At 40.6% G+C, this 23,266-nt stretch overlaps 1 protein-coding gene across 1 annotated transcript; it reads left to right on the forward strand.

Annotated features, from left to right (window-relative positions):
* Nucleotides 1–6,124: 6,124 nt before the first annotated feature.
* Nucleotides 6,125–22,233, forward strand: LRRC27 (leucine rich repeat containing 27; the record flags this gene model as incomplete). The annotated part of the gene is made up of 6 exons (XM_084290579.1): nucleotides 6,125–6,198; nucleotides 7,276–7,489; nucleotides 7,799–7,929; nucleotides 10,541–10,599; nucleotides 17,645–17,797; nucleotides 21,986–22,233. 6 exons carry the CDS (start codon nucleotides 6,125–6,127, stop codon nucleotides 22,231–22,233), a joined length of 879 nt encoding a protein of 292 aa, XP_084146705.1.
* Nucleotides 22,234–23,266: the final 1,033 nt, after the last annotated feature.

The raw sequence follows: 23,266 nt of genomic DNA on the forward strand, positions 1-23,266 counted from the left end.
CTACTTAAAATCAGGTCCTCTTGCTGACTCCTGCTTTCTAGGAACCCAGCCACAGGCACGCATATATGTCCCAACAAACACTGGGAAAACCAAGAAAATTACCATCTAGTTTTCATCCTCACAATGAGATCTGCCTGTTCATGAGGCCCACCCATTGCATAGCCAAGAAAATCAGGACGTTAGTGGTGTTTTTTAAAGGAACAAGCAGCAGACGGGTAACACCACCCAGAATTATGGAGGTTTTTCTCTATTCACAGCAAAACAGCAGGCGCAGCACTGACTGCTGCCAGGAGCTGCTCACTGCTCCGCCAGAAGGGCCACTGGCTTCTCATTGGGGCTCTGCCTGTAGCGGATGCCCAGGTCCAAATCCTAAGCCCTGTTTTTAACTAAATGATAATACTGAAATTGTCAGGGAGAAAGTTATCTTGAACAGAAAACGGGGTGAGGTTTATTGTGATGTGAATCGGGCAGCTCTGCTCATGTGCACATTCATTGGAACTTTGCCCTCTGCTTTGGTTTGGGAGAGGATATTCTTGTTCCAAATACCCAGCCTGGTATTCGGAGACTGTTGGGCCATGCTGGCATCATTTGAAATGTGCCCATTAAAGATCATAAAACAGGTAAGAGAAAAATAGCTTAGAAAAGTTCCTTCAGCCTTCAAGACATGGCAGAGAATCTGGGCCAGTAGCAATGGCATTTGGCTGTGGCTGGTAATGTTTTGTCTAAATCGCTCGTCATGTCCCAGTTTCAGAAACAGCATTTTTGCTTCTGATCTTAAGTCATAGCTCAGGACATCTGAATGATGAAACGGAGACTGTGTTGGAGGGGAAATGAGAGACATATGAACACTGACTTGGGAGAATTCATGGAAGGAAAGCGCCACGTGCCGACATTGACGGTGCTCGTTACACGGCCTGAGTCGTGTAGTGGTGGTCCTGCCTTCGAGCACCGCTGCCACTGCTGTTCACCTCAATGGGAAGAGTGAAATCCATGTTTAGTTCACAAATATTTAGCATAAATGGGGTTCCATAATGCTTTCCATTTTCAGTATTTTAACACCACTGAAAATAAATTCGTTTAGAACTCCAACTCTCCTTGTACTCCTGAATAATTCAGACAGTGCTCTACTGTTGTCTCCTCCTCTGTACCGAAAGAAATGGAGGGAAGGATCAGGTGCTCACTGTCTCGGATCAGTTTCCCTATTCATGAACAGAGAATGCTGGATCATAGTTGCCTGTGCACATTATTCACGATGGAGCAAAATTAGTTCCACAAAAGCCAAATGTAGTCCTTCTGCTCCCTCTCAGACAACAGTGTTTGCTCTTACCTGCAGAGCAAGTGTCTTGGCGGTTCAAACATCCAGCTCTCCATTATTTCTGCAGCAGAATTGTATTCATTTTCTGTCTGTAAAACCTGAGAACAGGGCTCCCTTTCTGTTCTGGGCACACGTGTCTAATACCACTATTCAACACCAGCGCAGTAACATGCAGGGAAAGATGTTTGTCCCCTCAGCAAACAACTGCACTTCAAAACAGGAGTATCAGCAGACTGCCAACCACAGCGACACCATTACACTAATCTTATGAAAATGTGTATTCAGTAATGGATACTAATCCTACAGGGGGAAAAGGTAAAACACATAAACTGCTCCGTAGTGGTCCAATATAGGGAAGGGAAACAGAGAAAAGTCTGCCTTCTAGGTATCCTGGTCTCCAGGGAAACAGAAATTCACTTCGTTTCTGAAATGAGGAACTTTAATAAAAAGCTAACTTTTACCATCAGTTATTCCACAAGACATCTTTGAATATAATTCTAATTATACCTCTAAGAGGAAAAATGTGCAGCCTGGGTGACAAAGGGTTATTAGGAACAGATTGTTCTTGAAATCACCAAGAATGTTTTGAAATTACTTCTTTCTTAATTTTTCCTCTTCCTGTTTTCTATTCTTTTTGTTTTATATTTTACTCAGCAACAGGCATTTAGTGAGTGAAAGTTTTGAGGACACTTTATGCATGTCTCTTTGTCCTTGGAACCCATTAACATGCCACAGATCTGATGATTTTCTTAAATGAGAGAAGAAAGGAGAGCTGGGACTTCTCCAGGCTCTGTTCTTCCTGGAGAAAGCAGGAGAGAAACCTTAAGCAGCCCAGAACCGCTGCAGCCAGCGATGTTCAGCAGCATGTACAAAGCACACCCAGCCCCCTTGAAGGTTGCTGGCTAATGCCAGATCTTGCAAAAGGAGAGCAACTGCTCTGGAAGAGTTTGTCTTCTCAAATTTGTGTTAACTTCTGCATATTCCCTTTTTTTATCACTGATTTCAGAGGTTAGAATATTCTTGCACTTCACCAGCCACGAAACCATTCCTGCTCCATGGAATTGCACCTGCTGAGCCCAACTCATCAGGTTTGCATACATTCAGTACCACCTTTGTTGTGTCTTGTCAAAAGCTCACAGATGTGCACCAGGAAAAGCCTATATGCATTCATTTAGCTGGGAAATGTGATACCTGTTCTGCTCTAGGCCAGGCCAAACAAACCCCTTATGAAATTCCAGGATTATACTTTTAGTCAAAGGATTTGTATCAAAAATCATCATCCAATTATTCTAAAACGCATGAGCTCTGGAAGTGAATGAGTATCCTTCGGGGTGACTGATTGTTCTCATTTCCAAGCACTGTGAGCTGCATATTTTACATTGTGCCAAAATTAGCATGAGGCAAACTGAAGATAATATTTTATTTTTTGTTTCTTAATCTCACGCCTCAATTAGCTGCATGGATACTGCAGTTTACCTCTTTATGTTATTCTCTACTGGTAGCTCTAAGTTACAGCTCCCTTTCTGTCTTTTTGCTGGATGCACGGAGCTGTGATTGTTTCCTTCTTTCCGCAGTTCAAATCAGGATCAACTTCCCCAGTATCAGTGAATTTATCCTGAATAAAACCATTGTAAATAAAAATAGAAACGCCTGAAGTATCGTTAGATTCTTTACGGTTATCTGTCCTCAGTGAGCTGATGAACATTTTGAAACAAAAACGCTACCAATTTTCATGAAACTGAAAAAGAGGCAAATATTATAAGAATTGAGGCATAGAAACAAGGGGCCAACATACGCTGACATTACACTCCTATTAAAAGCCCCTACTGATTATAGTGGCGAGAACTGCAATGTGTTTAAGATGATGAATGGTCTATTACTATGATTCTTAACATTCACAGGGCTTCCTCACCAAGAAAGCCTACTGAGAAAAAAGCTATGTTTATTCTGAAAAGATTCCCTGAAAGAACACATAATTCTTTCAATAAACATTACATAGAGGGGAAATTTCATACATTTTCTCATCATTAGCATTTCTGTAAATAGTACAAATTCTGGTTTTAAAGATGCTAACAGTAATCACCAATCCAGCTGTTTCAAAGTCCTTTAAAGTCACTCCAGTTAACTAATAATGTTCTCCTTTTAGGATCGCCTGCAGAGGCCTGCATTAAGCGGGAGCAGGCACCACCAGCGGTGATGAAGCCTTAAAACTAAGATCTCGTTCAGACTGGTAGAAAAAGGGTTACACATCTCATTGCCAGTGCAGGTCTCCTGCTGGTTCCACAGGTGCAGGCTGTAGTGCAGATGGATTACATGCATTTTACCAGCAGGTGTTCAAACCCTACAGAGTGATAAAAGTGCCTGCCTTCTTCCTAACTAAACTCCTTCCCTCGAGCTGGTGAGGTAGCTGTGTGGTAGTTCAATTGCTTATTTTGTTTTCCCCTTTTACAGCCTGAAAGGGGTGTTCTGTTTAGTTTTCTGTATAGTATAATGGTTTCTCTTGCCTAACTCTGCTTTCTCCTGTGAGAGAGGGAGGAATTTATTTCTGGAACTGTCTGAACAATTCGGCTCTTCAAATTTTTAATGACTTCTAACTTTTTTTCCCTTTCTTTGTTTCCTTTCATTTATGTGTCTGCTCCCTTTCTGCTTATCCATTTAAGTTAATCAATGTTTCACTAAGAAATCAAGAGCATGTGTTGATATTCTAATAAGACACTTGTAGAAATCACTCATCTATTTTCATTTACTGGAATATTAGGAACTTATAGAAAGTAATGACTTCTTTTGTATCTTTCAAGAGCTCTTTAGAAAAATGAGGAAAAAAAAAGCTTCCTTTTAGACTTAGTTGATATCAAATGCAGATGAAACTTAAGTAATGTAGGTGCCTACCAATCTGAAGAAATAGCTGAGCAGGGGGAATGCTTTTCTCTGAGATTTTGTCACTTCTATGTTGAACTCTGTAAAATAATGCCGGGGGCATTATCCTTAAAATCTGTAATCAAACAATTAATCTGCATGAGGATTTATCTGACACCACATTAGCTGCATCTCTGTGGCACAGTGGAGAAGTCTTGTTACATATGATCTACATATAGAACAGCATTAAAGGACTGTGGGCACCCCAGTTCTACTTTACCGTGCCCCAGGGAGGCTCTCCTACGTGTGCAGAGGGGCCTGCCCAGGCTCGTAGGAGCGACTCTGGTGCCAGGGCGCTCATTGCGTGGTGATGCATGGGGCAGCTCCCTCTGTTCCACGTGTACTGATGCTCTTGAAGTGCAGTATCTCTGTGTCAGCACTAGGGAGGAAGGAGGGCTGTGATTCAGAGTCCACCTGAGAATATCTGACTCTGAGCTCTCTCTATGAAGACTCAACAGCTTAGGTCCTGACAAGAGAACGGTGCCAAAGCCTGGTCTTCCCAGAGACCAGCATTCTCTGAAGAAGACAGAGCTTGTGATTCCATCAAATGAAATGTGTAACGCTTCTCTTCTTGCCCAGCAAAACAGGGGAGCCTAAAAGTAAAGGCTAGCACAATTTTGGAGATGACATGACATTCATTTCAGTCTGTTGCAAATTATGTTAATGTCTCTGCAGCTGAAGGAGTAAAAAACACTCCCCAGCAACTATGGAAAACTCTTTCAATGTCCCAGCAGGTTCTCTGTTTGTCAGAAGACTGCTTTTCTGGATAGAAGAGCAGACCTACAGCTAACCCACTCAAGCTCGTTGTTTTCACTGTTCTTCCTTGTTCTGACATCGCTTCCCTGTGAAGTGCAATCACTAGGATGACTGTTCCAGATGCAGACCTGCCCCAGTATGCTGGGTCAAGATCCCCTCAAGGCTAGACAAGGTTGTTATGACAGCCTGCCCTTGAGAGATTTCTATCTGCAGAGCAATTGTATGATGTTTTTGTACGTTCACTTTGTTTTGATCTTGTTTCCAGGAGAAAATTCCTTTTTTTTTTTTTTTAAAAAAAAAAAAAAAAAAAAGAATAAAATGAAACATCCTTAGTTATACCTCAAGATCAGGAAAAAAAAGCGTACAGTTTGTTGCTTGTTTGCCATCTCGCATGCAAACTTTTTGTTGTTTAAGTTTTAGTCATAAGACAACTGAATTTGAAGGAGCACAGAAATTCCTCTTCTAACGTGATTCAGCTAAGTTGAGTAGCTTTCTAGATTCACTTTCTCTGCCTGAAATGCTCACAAAAACATTTGCCGATTACTGTTGTGCTAAAGGATTCTAAAGAAGTTTTGATCTCAATGTCCAGATGAAAAAAACAACACTGCTTAAATTAATGTCATTAGTTTTAATCCTAATGTGTTTCTTATGTAATCTTAAAATTATCCTAAAATACTTTGGGTTTTACATAAATAAATGCAATTCAGTACTTCTTTCAGTACAGCATTTCCACTGATTCCATTTTAATGTTCGTAAGTTTTGCCCTCTGGTTTACAAATATTGCTCATAATTAGAATTTAATCACCTAAGTAGCCTCAAAGAATATCTGTTCCAGGAACAGCGTAATGAAATTACCAATCATACCTTTTTTCTTGAAGTCAGCAGTAATAACACAATTAGTAGAATCTGTATTTTCAAGGTGGAGATGAATTCAGGCTGAGCAATACGTGCCTTGTCATCTTCAGCCCAGGTACCACTATGTTTTCCAGAGGCTTGTGGCCCTGCAACAAAACAGATGTGGAGGTTAAGGCCTGTTTAGTTCCAAATTTAAGCAAACTGTTCCTGTGAAAATGAGAGTATGTTGTTTTGCAGTTATCCACCAGACTATTCCTTCAGATTTCCGATGTTTCCTACAAAATGGAAGTTTTTAACGTTGTCTTTGGGAGTCAGAAGCTTCTGAGCAACAGGATTGATGATTCAAGTGAGTGCAGGTAAGAACGTTTCTAAACTTTTTTTAGCAGAATCAAAGCTTTGTATTATATTAATGCTTGAGCTATTTCAGCCTCTGGCTGTTTGTTTCCAGGCACTGTGTAGGACCTAACAAGAAGTCTAAACTGAAATGTACACGCCTGCCCCAGGATGTTACCGCTGGGGCTGTTTGGCTGTGTGAAGGTTTCTGCAGTTGGATGTTTCCTACCAGCTGCCAAGCCCTGTGCACGCGGTGTTCGGCCTGTAACGGGGTCCTGTCGGTGTTACTGTACAAGTGAAATGCAGCAAGGAAAGGGGCTCTGAGGGAAGCCCCATGAGATACCTGGAGAACTGGTGGTGCTGAATGCGACACCGGTAGCCTTGTTCCCCAGGGAGTTTGTCATCAAGTAAACATAATCTCCATCGTTGAATGCGGCTTGCATTTCTGGTGATGAGCGCTGGCAGCAGCGTGGTAACGCTGCCATCCCACCTGCTGTCATTCCTGCAGTAGGTTCAGGCGTGTGAAGACCTCCGGAGCACACCGGTACCAGGCGTTATGGCCCCGGCTGCGGGGCCGTTGCCGGGGCAGCGCTGCGGGGGTGCCGGGGCCGCTGCTGGGCCTCGGTGTGGGGCCCATGGCTGGAGGGCTCAGGGAAAGTGTGGGTGACACTGCAGCACCCGTTAAACCCATTGGAAATTAACGAGATTTTAAATAAAGGCGTTCTCGTGCTGTCTGTGTGGCAGTGTGCCACAGCTGGGCAGGGCGCAGGCTGTGGAGGGGCCCCGAGCGCCCTCGGGTCTGGCTGGGGGAGGTAAGGGAACCGCTCCCCGCCACCCCGAGAGGGTGGCCTGGTGGATATACATACACCTTATAACATATATGTGTACGTTATAAAGTTATATATATGTGTACGCACACATGGGGTGTGCCTTTTGTGTCACAATACATTCCTAACACCGGGGACAATCAGAAAATAACAGAACCGAGAAGCTCGCTTTGTAGACTCTCTGTTTCCAAAATATTGTGTGGTTTTTCTCAGGTTGTGACCTGCCTTCAGTTGATCAGTCTGAATTACTGAGCCCGTGTTTTTGGCTTGCAGACAAATGGATGACAGCTCTTACAAAGGGCTTAATGGCAGTGGTGATAACTCTGGAGATGAGTATCGCAAACAGAGCTCATCTGGCTCCAATTCATCAGAAGAGATCAGGAAGGCCATTGAAGAGTGCATGTCATCAGCTTCAAGTACCCTTGATGTTAGCAGAAAAAATATTAAGCACCTTACCGAGGAAATATATAAACTGCCTGATGTAAAGGTGTGTGTGCTGTTGTGCTTTAAGACCTTTGCCTGAATGTAGCGCAAGGCAGTAAAGGGTTGTGGCTTTGCCAGATGAATGGGAAAACCACAGATTCTTAGATACAATCTTTAATATGTGTTGTTTGTTTTTTTTTTAATGTCCTTAAATCATCTGTGAAACTTAGAACCATGTATCCCTTAATTTCCTTTAACTGTTCTTTTTGTAAAAGTGTAGAGCAGTTTACAGTTTCCATGTTCAACACTGTGTGCCAAGGAACAGTTCCTCTATTTCTGGATTTAACACATGTTTATGTTTTTTCTCTATTAGCACTTTCATCTGGAGGGAAATGCCATATCGATGATTCCCAAGGATTTATTTCAAAAGCTGCCACATCTTGTTTGGCTGGATCTCCGGTTTAACAAGATTACAGCTCTTCCCCCTGGAATTGGTTACCACAGGTAAGACCATTGGTCATACAGGCAATTTAATAAAAAATGTATTTTTCTTCTATTTGTCCTACTGCAATTTCATTGTAACAGTCTGACTTTTACATGGTTTTGTTTGGCATTAATCTTGGTGCAGGAGAACACTATATAAGCTTATTTTTGTTTACTAAAACACAGATGAAGTGAGAGGTCCAATTAATATTATGTTAGTGAATTTCTAAACACTTAACTTCAGAAATTTACATCCTGTTAGTATTTTTCTCCTAAGACTGAGTAAAGCTTACTGACTGTAGCTGACTAACGTTAGTGCCGCATGTGAGGTGAAAACATGGACTCATAGATACAAACATCACTTCTCTTGTACATGATAATGAGGGACAGTTTAGTCAAAGAACGTTATCCATTAATCTGTTCTTGCTAGTCATCTGACATGGTATTTAACTGTTGGAAGGATTGCTTAGCTGTCACTGATTTATCTGGGGTGTGCAAAGAAGGGTGTCCACAATGTTGCTGTGACCCTGAACAATTCACTTGCTCTCATGCTGCTGAGATCACCAAAGCTAATTTCTCACCAGTTTTTCAATGTGCTTGGACAATCCTTACTTCTCAGTTGAAGTGGAAGACCACAAACACAATCTATAGTAATTATTGGGAACAAAGGAATGATGTGTGCCCCAAGGAAAAGAAACTGACACAGGAATGCGTGCACTTCTGGTTCTAAAAGAAACTTTTCTGTGAAGAGTAGTAAGGAAAAGAAGACAACCCTTGAATGGTATATGCCATGGAATTTTCCAGAATTAAAAATGTGTGGCATTGAAATAAGATGCTTAAGGTTATTTTAAGGTCAGTTGTTTGGGAATGATTATATATTCAACTCCTGATTAGAGAAATACAGTAAACACAGGCTATGCCTCTAAAAATAGCTGAAAAATGCCGAGTCTAATGTCTTCATCTTTTAAATAGCTTTAATAAATTATTCTTAAAATGGATGGGAGTGATGTTATAGCTTGTGAATTATATGGTCATCATTGTACAACTGGTTGAAACCCTGTGAGACTAAGGTATTCACTATGTGTCTTCCTAGAAGATACCATGCCAGCCATTTGTTCCACCGTGTGATACACTTGTTTGTATTTTTTCACAGACTTTGAACAGCTCAGATTTAGGAAATACTTATTAGAAATATTCACTAAATATTACTTGAATTCCTCATGATCATCACTTCATTTCATTGTTATTAGTTGCTGGAGTGTAAAAGTGCGTTTTACCTGGTATACAGCAATGCCTAAATTATTAACGAATTCGGGGCTTGAAGTGGGGAGTCCCTTGCTGCTTCCAAGTTTGTTTTAAGCTGAACTGGATGTTTTGCTTTACAAATATGAAAATGGTGCTTGCATTTTTCTGACTGAATTGAAATGTCTTAAAATATTGCCACAAATGTTAATCCAGTGTTGAGCAGCTGCCAAAATGTTTGTTTTGTTTTCTCTTTACTAGAGGTAAAGAAATATTATGACAATCTACCAAGCTTTCTTCTTGATTTTGTTGAATTTTAACAGTAAATAAGTCAAATTGCAGCACTGGTAAACAAAACACATTAACTTTCCTAGTAGGATGATGCTTCATTTATGGCATGGACAGTGCTTTGTCTGTAGAATATCACTTGATCTGATACATTGCCGGATATTAAACTTAAAAGCTACTGAAAAAAAAATCTTATTAAAATGACAAACTGAAGCAGTCAAAATTAGGAAATTCTTACTGCTTTTTTTCTAGTAGTCTCCATTTCATAGCTGCTTTAATGTCAGTACCTGTATGCTACAAGGGGAAAACAAGACAACCTCCCTGCTTTTGGACAAAATGTCCACCCTATCCTCAACGCTTGGTAGCTCAAAAGTTCACATCAGAGACGCTCTATATAGCAGTGCATGCAGCAATTCTGGACACTTCACTTACTAAACAATATCAATTGTTTTCCAAGCACAGGCAAACTGATAGTTTTTCAAAGCTTTGGGTTTGTCTAAATATTAGAAGACTTCCAAAATGTCATGTGTGACATAAACCCCATAAATGTTTGTATTTGAGATGAATGCCTGACCCATGCCAAACTTCTAGGCTGCTTCCAAGAATAAGAAAACGAGCTTTTAAAAAATAAAAATAGTTTATGAAATTAAATACAATTAGGGCATATTTCTTTCTAATATCATTATCAAAAATGGCTGAACAGTTTTAGCTCAAATGTAGCCTGAGGAATGTACTCAACAAAGCAAACAGTTGCAGCTCAGCAAAATCATAAACAACTGAAAATGATGAGTTTATAATTGGAACAGTCAGTATCAGAGTTTAAAGTGATAAGCTTTGCAAAGAAAGATCAAATACTAAATACTGAAGGAGTACATAGTAATTCATGGGCATAAAAGCAAACTTCAGATTGCCATACCAGAAAGCTTTGGGGGTATGTCATTTTTCAGCACTGATGGAGAGCCATGGATTTGCCTCCTGGGTTCCCTTCTGTAGTACAAAACAAGCACGAAGAAAATTAAGGAGGAAAAATATTCTCATGTTTCTGCTTAATTAAATGAACTTTGCTTTTACCATCACAACTCTTTTCTGTTTTATTGCAAAGGCAATTGAAAACTCTGCTTTTAGAAAGGAATCCTATAAAAGAGCTGCCCACAGAGCTTGGTAAGTACCCACTGATGTCATAGACGCTCGATTCTGTAGTTAGACTTTAGAATACTTTGATGGGTATCTAAAGAATGATGTTGAAAACATGGGGGTGGGGAGGGAATTAGTTTTGTTAGAGCACACATAACGATTCTCCTCACTGAGAAGGAAAAAAAGTAATCAAATGTCTAGGATTTTGGTCAAAAATGTTTAATATTGTTTCTCTGAGTAAAACTGAAGCAAAAACATATTTCAGAACTCTCAGAAATTTTGGGGTGTTCTCACAGTAAGACATTTCGAAGCGCAATTACATTTGAGAACTTCTGCAGTGGCTTTTTACAGTGTCAAACTTTAAAGACATCTCTAGCATTATAACTCTTCTTGCGTTAGCAGTTACTACTTGGGAATCACAAGTATTTCCAAATCAAATGCTCCTAAGGAACACTGAGCAGGTTGTGTAGGTTCCTGGATTGGCCTGAAGCTGCCCCTGGTGAGCTGGAGCTGAGAATGGAGACTTCTGAGGAGGGGTCCCTATTCCTCGTCCTGCCCCTGCAGGGCGCAGAGCCCAGCACCCCTGGGACTGTCAGTCCTCACAGCAGAAGTCCTGACTTTTTGTTGCTCAGCACTGTTTGAAGTTGTCTGAGCTTTAAGACTGCTGTTGTACTTCAAAGACTAACCTCCAAAGCTACATCTTGATTTTGGGCTTGTCACCAAACAACTGGCATGATCTCAAGCTGGCCACGCAACCAGGCCCAACTTCCTTCTGCTTACAGAGCTGATGTTTGGCTGCCCTTTGCCAAGGTCGAGCTGAGAGCTGCTCGCTGTCACATACATCCTCACAGCTGTGTAAGGTCAGCCACGTTGGCTCCTGTGCTTCACTAGACTCCGTCGTTCATGTTGAGTTCCCTGTACTCTCTGCACGAGGTATCCTACCTGTCTGAGGTGACATCCCTGCTAGCAATCAGGGCATTCCCAGGTCTGTTCCCACCTGCTGGGGCCAGCTGGCATGAAGTGACCTGTTCCTACATAACCACACTGCCCCAAACAGGGTGCCAGTATGCAGCACCCCCTGGGCTGGAGGTCTGCAGCTTTACAGCTCCTGGGCTGCCTGCAGGCAGTGACGGGGAGAGAGACGGCTTTGTTATTCATATTAAATGCTATGAAAGTATGTTCCCTTCCTGCTCTTTGGGCAGTGCATTAAGAAAACAAGCAGGCACAGCAGAAAACACCCCTTCCTCACAGCTGTTCTGGGTTCAAGCACTGTACCTTTGCTAAGATTTTGGTGGAAAGCATTGCTGGTGCAATGCTGATGCTTTGGCTTTCTGTGTAGCAGTTACACTGGGGGACTCCTGCCATGCGCAGGGTATGTGCATCTCTACTGTTCTCACCGGCTGAGCGACTGAGGGGTACCAAAAAGGATGCCAGCCTTCCTGCTGCATTTGAGGTCTTTGTTCAAGCCACAGCAATTGGAAGAGAGCACTGCAGGTTTTTTCAGGGCAGGATTTGTTGGGCAGCAGTGAAGCGGTGACAGATGGCTGGAGGCATTCCTAGAGGCTGGCTGCAGCCAGGCCTCCCGAAGCTGTGTGCTCGTTAGCGGGCGGCGCAGCGACACCCCGACTGTAGGAGTGGCCCAAGCCATGCCGCTCTGCTCTGCCAGTTCGGATAGCACAACTTCGGCATCGTTTGCTTAATCACTTGCCCACGTCCACGTCAGGATTTCTGAGTCGCAAGGATCTTGGATGCAGCTGGCAGTAATGTTGTGCTGGGGTGATGCTGCCCTGCCATATGCCTTGCTTTGCATGATCCATCAGTTCCCTTGGCAAAGGCTGTGTGTCCGTGGCATTGCCACCTACAGGGTAGTGTTTAGACACAGATAGATCCATACGAGATGTGCAGAACTATGCCTCCTCCAGCTCCACAGCAGCTGAGCTGCTTCAGTCTTGACTCTTTACATAGCGGACAGCATGAGACTGGGACTGGCACAGGCACAGTGGTTTGAACCTTAGCTAAAGGAGGGTGGAGGTAATTCACGGATTTGGCTTAATCCAGGTTACTGAAGTCTTCTTCTTTCCCTGCGGTGGAGCTGTGCTTCTCAGAAGTCCCCTGCGTGTCCTGGGCAGCTGGCATAGCAGGCTTCCTCTCCACAGTGATGGGGACATCAGATCAGTAAGCAGTCCATCTGAAAGGCTGGGAGGAAAACCTGGGAATTGTGCCTGTGACAATGTGAGTCGTTGTCAAAACCTAGTGTATTTTTACAAAACACTCGTGTTTTGACAAGACAGCTTTTTCTTACAATATCATGTTTCATAAGCTAATTCCCAGCCCACTCTTCCTCCTACCCTTCCCTATTGCTCTCTTGTCTGTACACTTGCCATCCTAACCACCTATATCAAGAAACAGAGTAGGAACTAATGCTGACAGCTTCAGCACTAACTTAGTTACCATCCTGCAGTGTCCATTCCAGGGCTGTTGTCTTCTCTTTTCTTAGTACGAACCCTGGTTTTCTGGCACTTGTATCATAAATGTCAAACAAAGTTTGTAATGTAAACTGGGATGAGTTGGGAGGATGATGCAGGATAACCCTCTCAGCTGTTAAGTCTTCGTCTCTTGTGTATATTCCTCAACTACATCTGCAATGAATTTGCAGTGTTTGCCCTCATTTATTGATTTTTTTTTTTTTAATTTTTTATTCTTAGAACAGGTAGCTTTTAATTAAAAAAAAAAAAAAAAAAAAGCTTTGGGAAGGGAGCAGAAGTCTGAGTGGTAACAGCAGTTCTGTTTCATACCTGTGGCTGTTCCTAGAGCTTTTGTACAGATTCACCTGATCTGTGCAGAATTACCATGAGTTCTGAATTTAGTTATCAGAGATGGAAAATTCTTTGTCAGCCACCTTGTTCTCAGAGGTGATCTTAAACTTCAGTGTGCTATGTGCTCGTTGGGAAGTGTTGTGGGGTGGCTGACACTTGGTGTACGTGCCTTCTTTTTTCAGTACTGCCAGTGGCTCTCTGGAAAATTCAGGTAGGCTCCTGAACTCGGGATAAGTCACCAGACTGCCTGTGCCTCAGTTTCCCCTGCTGTAAAATGGGTACAGTGATACTTATTTTAGGAGGCTTAAAAAGTAAAAGCATAGTATAGGAGCAAGGTAGTATTACTGCATCTAAGCATTCTTTAGAGTAATTTAGGAATACTCCTAAATAATGAAGGATCTCAGCAAGTGATGCAGGCTAAAATTTAAGTAGACAGTTTGGAAAAAGATGCTGAAAGGTAGAGAGCTGATTTGCCATCCTCCCAGTTATGCAAGTTGTCAGTGCACACTGCCACATCATGCTGTGTGCGTTGTAGCTACATGTCCTGTGTAGCTCTCCCACTACAATCAAGTCATGTTCAACCACGAGTGGTTTTCAGCAAGATAAAATAGACTTCGCTTTTCCAATACTGAAGTCATCTGTATGATTCATTTTGATAATTTGTTTAAAAATAGATTGAGTTTCTTCATACTAAACTATTTTAAATCTAATTGTATTCCCAAATAGTTCTTTACATGCTGCATCTTCAAAGCCATTTATTCTTGCTGGTAATGTAACTCTTCCACTTCTGCATTATATTTTATAACTGTTTGAAGTAGTTTTCTAATTTGTGAATCATGATTGTATGGGAAGGCATTTTGGTAATTAGCTCTCTCAGAAAGCTTGTTTTTAGAATGGTAGAATACAGTCGATTTGCTAAGCCTCTAAACTTCCACATTGCTCACCATCACTGCCTCACTGAAAACAATCAATACAACTGGAGTGTTGGGAATGCTTGCTTTTTTGACAAAGGTGTGCTCGTACACAAGTTGTCTGGACATATTTCTTTACAAAACCAACAGCAGTAATTGCAAAACAGCATAGTCAGTCTGCAATAAACATGGATCTTCAGTGTTATGCATTTTTGTTGCTATCTAATGTAATTACGTACACAGCACTGCTCTTCTCATGTGTTCTCAGTTTGTAGTCAAGTCATTCATCCTTTACGCCATTGATCTGTAGCACCAAGTAATTCCTCTCCAAACCTTCCCCAGAAGTTTCCTCCTCCCGTGAGACGCTGGCAGGCTGATCCAGTTCTCTTCCCCCGAGTTACAGCAGAGCAATGTCTGGCAGCCAGCGCGTGGTGCGCGTGCAGTGCAGTTGTTTCCACCTAACCTGTTTGGGTGCAGTTTCTCTAACTCACCTTAGTTTCAGTTTCACTGCCATTTCAGAGTAACTGCTCAGGCACTTCTGGCTTTCACTGGCTCCCAGTTTGAGTTCAGCTTTAGCAGACTTCAAAACTGTGAGGCTTCTAGTTCTAAATAAGGTCTGTGGCAGGGAAAACATAAGTTTTAAATGTTTTTGGGAAGTGAGTTGAATTTCCTTCAACTCAGTAAGTAATTTTGACATTGGGATGGGAAAACTCAACTTCTCTGCTACTGCTAAATTACCTGCCAGCTCTGCCCCTGTGGCTGGTCACAGAAAGATTAACGATGAAAGAAGCAGAATGGAGTTGGAAAGTGCCAGGTGTTTGTTGGGCAGTTCAGTGAAATGGAAACAAATCTGCTTTCCCTGGGAGTAACAGGTTGTTGCATTAAATACTGCAGAGCTGCCGTGGTCCTGCATATAGCAGGTTGTACACACCCTCTCCCTGAGGGGGAGAACCCCTTTGTGCATGCATCTCAAATCTTCAGAGGGACCAGACCCAGGATCCAGCAGATCTCAGAAGAAATTCCATGTTCAGCAGGTTCCAGGAGAGCCCTGCCACCTACTTCAGCTGCTCATTTCCTTCCATTACTTTTGTGCTGGTTTTTAGTTTTTTTCCTTTTAAGTGCACTTTGTCAATATTGCTGTAGTTGACTTTTCTAGAGAACTAATGTCAAATGGAGCTGTTAATCACATTGTAAAACTTGTTTTGTAACATTTCTTTCAGCTTTAATTACTGGTAATTTAAAATCTAATAGCATAGCTATTAGTAATGTATTTGGTATTTCTGCAAGATTTTACAAAAACATTTTAAAAGAGCGAATACACCATTTTATGCTGTAACGAGTAAAGCAGATAGGCGCAGTCAGCCTGCAGGAAGCAAAACAGATGAGGCTGGAAGGTCAAGCTGTGAGTGGAGATGTGGTGTGACTCCAGTCACACTGCAATACAGTATGGAAAATACAGACCCTGATTGACTGGGCTGTCTGTTCTCAGTGCTGCACTTCCTAAATACCTAATATAAACTGCATGTCTGTCTAAAATAAATGTCAAGACAAAATATTCCACCTTTCTTTTAGAGACTTCGTACATACATGTCTTTTTTGAAAGATTTAAGACAGGAGCTCTTGTATTTTTGCCTGGATCAGGAAGTTAAAGCAATTTTTTTTTTTAAACCTGACTGAAAGCATTATGTAATTCTGCAAATGTGTAGCTATTGGGGAAGGCAAATTTGTTAATTTTGTCTTACTTTAATGAAGCACAACTTTTTGGGAAAGATGATAAATCCAATTTCTGAAACTGTGCATCTTTTGTTCCTATTTGACCAGACAGTAAGCAGAATATGAAAAGAAAGAAGACCCTATCAGTCATTACCTCTTTCCATGTGTAACTTTATGCTATGTAAAGTCTATATATATAATTTTATATATATATATATGTCTTGGATGCTGTGCCTTTCCCAAGAATCATAGGATAAGGATATGGGCAGATGCCCTTTCGTAAGGGATATAGGAGTAACTCATAGCACATATTTTGCTTGTGAGAGAAGCAGGAGACTGCAGCAGGCCTGCGGGATGCCTGAGCTCAGTCGCCCCTGGGAGGCTGATGATTGATGTCACGTTTCTTTGCTGTTGAGAGGTGGTAGCCCTCTGTTTCCTTGGGCAAGAACAGCTAATGGCAAGACTGGAGTGAAAAGCATTGCAAACCCAAAGATTACTGAATTAGAAAGTTAGAACATTACGTTAGAAAAAAGGGAAAACTTGAAATCTTTCATACATTTCCTTTTATATATAAAAGTTATTGTTGGGTAAAAACATTGATCTATCAACACCACAAATTCCACACATTTGAGGAAGCACAAGAGCAGGAGCTGAGGGATTGTACTGGTTACCTCAGCTGTAGTGAGACCCATCATTGACATGATTGTAGTGAGACAGTTCATTTTGTCTAGGCTAATCTCAGATGGGGAGAACTATTTGCTTAGAGAGAAATTTAATAGTTAAAAATAAAGAATGAAAAAAAGATCGCAAAGATGCTTAGCAACTGGAGAATATATGGACAAAAAAAAAAAAGTAAAAGAAATGCTACAAATAGTCACAAGAAGAATGACGATCTGTTTTATACAAGGTCATGTGAACCATCTTAGAAACCAAAGTACAAAATCCCTGCAGTCATCAAGGGGCAGAATACATGCCAGATGCATGCTGTATTTCTGGTTCAGCTCACAGATGCATTGCCTTGCTGAGCGATGGTAGAGGTTCTTGGTAGAAGATATGATAGCTCTGAGTTTGAACTAAAAGTATATGAAATGATAAATACATGTTTGGTTCTGCATACCTCTGGTGCAAATTCTGGAACTGGGTTTGAGCTGTTTTATTTATTTTCCACACAGAGGACTCAGTTAATTTGTAGATAGTCCTATTTGAGTACATCAAGTCCAGAACGTTAAAGTTGTTAAGAATTACTTTGAAGTAGAAAGCAAACATTGTAATGTAATTCAGTCTAGTTTGTCTTAACTTTCTTGAGTAAACTGAGTATTTTGTTTGTTTTTAAAGAATAACACAGCCCCTTGTGAATTAAATAAGTAATTTTAAGTATTGCAATGATGGCAACACTAGGTGTATAAAAAAAGGATCAATTGTAGTTCTAGAAAGAGCAAGCTAAAAAGGTTTGAGTTGGGCAAGTAAATAACTTAAGGCAGTCTATAGTACCTGCATATGTGATAATGGTAATTATCACAAAATCATTATAAACGCAGTGAATGCCAGTAATTCACTCTAACGCAACTGCTAGACATGTCCGAAAACTCATCCATCTTTCTAACTGTTTGCTAAATTACGTTGTTTGTACAGGAAGCTTAACTTCATTGACAGCCTTGAATCTGAGACATTGTCCCCTTGAATTTCCACCTAAAGATGTTATAGAAAAGGGAGTAAAATCTATCCTCTGCTTTCTTCGGGCATCTGGGAACGACAGGCTACTCTCCATGGAGCCAGCCACTTCAGGTATGTTGGGGACGCATGGATGTGTATTTACTGTATTTTGTTGTGGAAAAAAGCGTGGGCCAGGGAATGCTTCCCTTGTTGGCTTTTCGCTAGTGAGTGTCATCCTGCTCTGCACCTGAAAGGGACACTGCGAGCTGCAATGGATGATGAAAAAAATGCTTTGTTGTGCTACAAAAGCAAACACTGAATCTCAAACCATTAAGCAGAGAAAGAAAAGGCTGTATTTTCTGTAATAAGAGGATATCTTAATTATGTGCAGTGTGAGTAGAGAAACAGGACGCTTACAGCAGGGGCTGTTCTTCAGAGTCAGCAGGGAAGAAGCACGAACAGAGCTGGCTGGGCTGCTTCATTAAGTTGACAAATGGCTTGTGTGCATGCCACGCACGCAAGCGTAGGGTAAGTGTACAGGTAGACGACACTTCATAAGGGAGACAGGAGTAATAGAAATGTTAGGGAAATAAATTATGTAAAGAGCAGAAGGCCAAAACACACCTGCCTGTAGTCTCTGGGTAAGAGGCCAGGCCAGCTGCAGGAAGCCCTGGCAGGTCAGCTGGCTCCAGGCTGAGTTTAGAATTAGCTTTCCTCCTGTTCTGCATAGCCAGCTGGCCAGGTCCTTCGCAGGAGGTGAAGGGAAGGGGGAAATACGAATGGAGGAAGCTCCTTCTGCCTGCCTGTGTGTCATGAGGAAGGTGGGGATGTAATTGGTAAATTACATACAGTCTGAAGCACAGACCTACTTTTTAAAAAATGTAGTACAAACACACATACTGTACACCATACCTGTTGCTACAAGCTGTTGGATGCTGTTTGTCCACGTGCAGAAGTCTGATGGCATTCTCAGGATTTTCACGTGGTGTTTGAGTTCACGTTCTTCAAAGACAAGTACAGCCTGCCTTCTATCTTCAGATCACATTTTCTTTTTTTTCCCCTCGTTATTGCAGCTATAAATTTACATTAGGAGGGTAAAATTTAAAAGCTGTCAGCAGAGAGGAAAAGATGCAACATCACTTGCAGTATTTATGGTCAAATAGATTCCAGAAGTCATTAATAATAGAAATACTACTCATATTCCCACAGAAGACCTCTTCTCACATTTAATCTTTCCTATAATGAAACCTAATGACTATGAATACCATTGGTATCAGATTGGAATTAGGGATGCCAAAATGTGCTATTGTTAATGGGAACTCCGTAAATTCAGAGTATGAATGAACCACTTAAAATTCTAAGCAATATGGTGAAATACTTTTAAAAAAAAAAATGGTTTGAAATATCATGATACTGAAAATGAAGACAAAATATGTAAGGATGATGACTGTGTTTCTTTATCAATCTCAATTCCACATATGTTGCTACTGAAAAATAGTTCAGAGTAAGAATAAAATATCAGATGCTTACCATTCACTTTCAATGAGAATTAATGCTGCTCCTGGATATTCAAAATTATGCCTTTTATGGACATGAAAGCATTTTGTTAAGCAATCTGTGTCAGGGTTGAGATGTATTGGAATACATCAGTCCAATTAACTGCACTTTCTGTAGCTTTCAAATGGACTTCTGGTACGCAAAATATTAAAAACTGTGGCAAAATGCTCAGTAGAGCACAAATTCTTACTGATCTGAATTTGCTTTACAATTTGGAAATTAATTTCTTTGAGCATTTTTTCTTGTTACTTACCATTGTGTGTGGTTTTGTTTTGGTTTGGTTTTAATATGATAGTAACAAAAAAATGTCCCTTTGTGTGAGATTAAAGAAGTAAACCCCCTAACCACAAGAAAGTGCTCATTTAGGGACATCTGGCTAAGTATATTTAGATACTCTACAACTAACGGTAGCAGAGAGTTAGGAGTTCAGTAATGAACTAAAAGAGGTTTTTAGGCTTTATTTTTAAGGATGTGTAGACTATGCAAATAGGCTGTCTCCTTTTTATCTGTGTAAGATGAATCTATTATTTTTCAGTTCTCTCTCTTTACTCAGCAGTAGCAATTAAGAATTAATGACAGCTGATCACCCTTGAAGCTTGTATGGGAAGTGAGAGTTCTGCCTGGCAATTAGCAGAGTGGTTTCCAACAAGGGTGTATTGTTTTTATAGTAACAGGGACTTATACAGATGTCTCTCCAAGTTCCCACATACATTTATTATATGCTTTCTTTCAAAAGGAATAAGTAATATACTTGAAACACTCTAGTTATTTTGTTTTTAACTCCCTTTCAGTGGTACACAATCTTGAAAATTTTGTGGATTTTTAGTATTCTTCAAAATAGCAGATCTGAGGCATTTTTTCTTCTGCTTTTTTTTTTTTTTTTGTCTGCATAAAAATATGGGATTGCATTATGTTCTACTTAATTCAAGCACAATAGATTATAATGACAAAAAAACTGAAGTATGGTCTGCATAGCTCTATAACTTAATTACGTTATGTTTAATGTTAGTTTAGGTAGTGGTATATTTAAAGAAAAATAATCCCATGGACTTTAATATTTAGAATCTGTGGGCATGCACATGAAGTTTGGGAACCTTCTGTAATATGCAGGAGTTTTTTACTCCCTCCCACGTGGCCCATCTGTTCGTGTTGGATGGGAGCAGTATGTAAGAAGTAGTATATACATACTTCATGCAGAGAGGATGACAGAATGTGCCTTGGAATAGTGCATTCTCTCTGAACGCGAGAAGAGGAGGGATGTGAAATCCAGAGCATTCGTTCTCTAGGAGTCGGGAACCTCCTCAGCCTGTCGTCTGTGTGGAGCCAGACCTTTGTGCACCTGGTGCCATCTCAGCATCGCAGCCAAGGGAGAGCCACGACACCAAATCACAGCTGCTGCTGGGGCAGCCAGGGCTGGGGAGCAGCCAGAGGGGTGGCTGAGGTCTGTGCTGCCCGCTGCTGCTGCTGAGCTGGGCGCTGCTGCGGGCACCTGGGGGCTGCTCCTGGGAGCTGCTCGGTGCCTGTGGGCTGTACACACAGGGCAGCGTGGGTATGCCCCAGAATTAACCATCATCATAGAAACATGGAAGGCCTGTCAAAAGATGTATGAAAATTAATACTTACAAAGGGGTATCTTGAGATAATGCTGAATTTCTTTAACCTGAAATGCCGTTTGGGACGGGCTTTGATTTAGTAATTCCACTGCATATTTAAATTGGTTATGTTACAGTCACTTCTGATTTGACTCACAGATTGCATCTGGGCACTTGTAGCATGTTCACAGTTACGTATCCGTTTGCTTTGCCTTTTTGCTTCCTCTGATACATAGAACATACTTTAACTAGTCATCATGCAGACAACTCTGAAGTCAGTCATGCACGGTTCATGTAATAGTTATTTATACACAAATCTACACTGAGACACTATAAATGCTGCAGAAAACTGTAGAGAAAGGAAAAAGTTGGGATTATACAGCCTTAATTCAATCCATATATGTACACGTATTGTATTGTATTATTGTCTAAATTTCCATTTTAATTTCATCAAAGTAGAGATTTCTGTGCAAAACAGGGTTTTACATCTTTCATGTCATACTCTATCAGAAGGCACTGTCATTTATACAGTATTTGTGGCAGGGCCATATTTAAAACTTGCTGGGGTCTGTGGCAGGCTCTCTGAGTTGGGCAGGTTTCAGGACAGACCCAGAATTGCCTCATTCAGGCGGCTCCTGCAGTAGTAGAGTCCCCGTAATGCTGTGTGTACACAGGACAAGCAACCAGAGACCTTCATGGAATTAGAATACAGACACTATGCTGTGAATTGATTTCTGCAAGGTGTCGAGGACACACAAACTGTTAAACTGTTAAGCAGAAAGTACAAGCCAAAAGCATGAAGCACTTGAATATAATTGCACTGTTGAATCAGCTTCTGCATACTGGTATTGACTATTTAAATTAAAAAAAAAAAAAAAAAAAGTAAAAAGCTGGCTGAAGAGTTTGCCACACTGAGATCTGTAAATTATCGGTCAGAAGGAGGCCACTATGCTGCTCGCATGTGTCAGAGACTGTGGGTTCCTCCAGAATACAGATAGCTTTAAACACTGTGAAAACTCTAAGAGAACAAAATATATATTAAAAGAAAAAATGACCAACAAATCCCACTTCTGTTAGACTGACATTATCTAAACACTATGCTTTTCTTAGATAAAAATCTGACGATGTAATTGATATGTAGGATTACTGTAAACTCTTTTAATCCCCGTAGAAATACCACCTGTTGAAAAGCTAAACCTAAGTGAGCTGTTGCAATCCAGTTTGGATGTATCGGATGATTGGCCTAATGAAGAGGAAAAGCTAAGATTTCAGAAGCTGAAAGAAGAAATTATAAAAGATGAAAAAGAAGAATTTCTTGCTGACCAAAGTTTAAGTACAATTCGGGATCTCACCAAAGCACAGAAAAACCATGGAAAGAACAGAGAGCTCTACCCAGAGTCAGCTGGTCTTTGCAGGTGACTAAGTTTTCGTGTACTGGTACATGGCAAGGATCTTGCAAGTGCTAGGAAACTGCGTTTCTAGTGGAAAATGCAAAAACATTTTATTATGTGGCATTACATGCAGTGTCAAATATGTATTTGAATAAATGGTATTTATGACAAGTATATAGAATGTATTTTTCATAATTGCTGTGATTGTAAATATTTTCTCCAAAATTAACACGATCCATTTTTTATATTTTCCCATTTAATTCCTTTTCCACTTGTATTTTGTTAATTGTACCCTTGAGAGAATGTGATAATACAGAATAGCAAAGTACCGTAGAATCTTGCAGATATCTTTTTATTTATTTTTAATATACGTAATGTGATAAGTAAGTATAAATGCAAGATAATACATTAAACTCATTTGCATTTTGACATATTCTGTATTTGTTATATTTCACAATATGCAATTAACACAAGCCTTCTTTGAGAGAATTTGTCGGCGAATCCTTTTTGAAACATGGAAGTACCTTTTTGTATAAAGGACAGAGTAAAGACAGTAAAAATATTCCTAATCTTTTTTTGTTCAGAATGTTTCAGTATTTATGATAGTGATTTTTTCTGTCAATATTCAGATACATTTTTATTGTTACTTGAAAAATATTTCTCAAAAGTACTTTTTTGGTAAACTGGAGCAGACCATTTTATTATTTTATTTTTTTTTTAAGTGCTGGCCTTTTTCATCAGGTTTCACACTTCAACCAAGCAGAAAAAGGGATTTTTATATTAACTGTGAACTTTCCTTCTGTTTTCTCTGTGTCACTGCTTGCCCTTTCATGTTTGAATCCATACGTCTGTGATGTCACTCCCAGAAAAGCAATACGATACTGACTGGAATTTAATTAAAGCCATGTGCTTAACTAGCACTGAAGGAATAGGGGGGAAAATTAGAGTTATTTATTTCTTTAGTAAAATTGCTAATTTCCCTGTGTATATGTCCATTGGGCCTACAGCTTTTCTTACATGAAAAGAACCTGAAGGTGGCAGTGTGTCTTTACTATATGCCT

Source organism: Netta rufina (genome assembly GCF_964035555.1).
Source record: "Netta rufina genome assembly, chromosome: 7".
Lineage (NCBI taxonomy): Eukaryota > Metazoa > Chordata > Aves > Anseriformes > Anatidae > Netta > Netta rufina.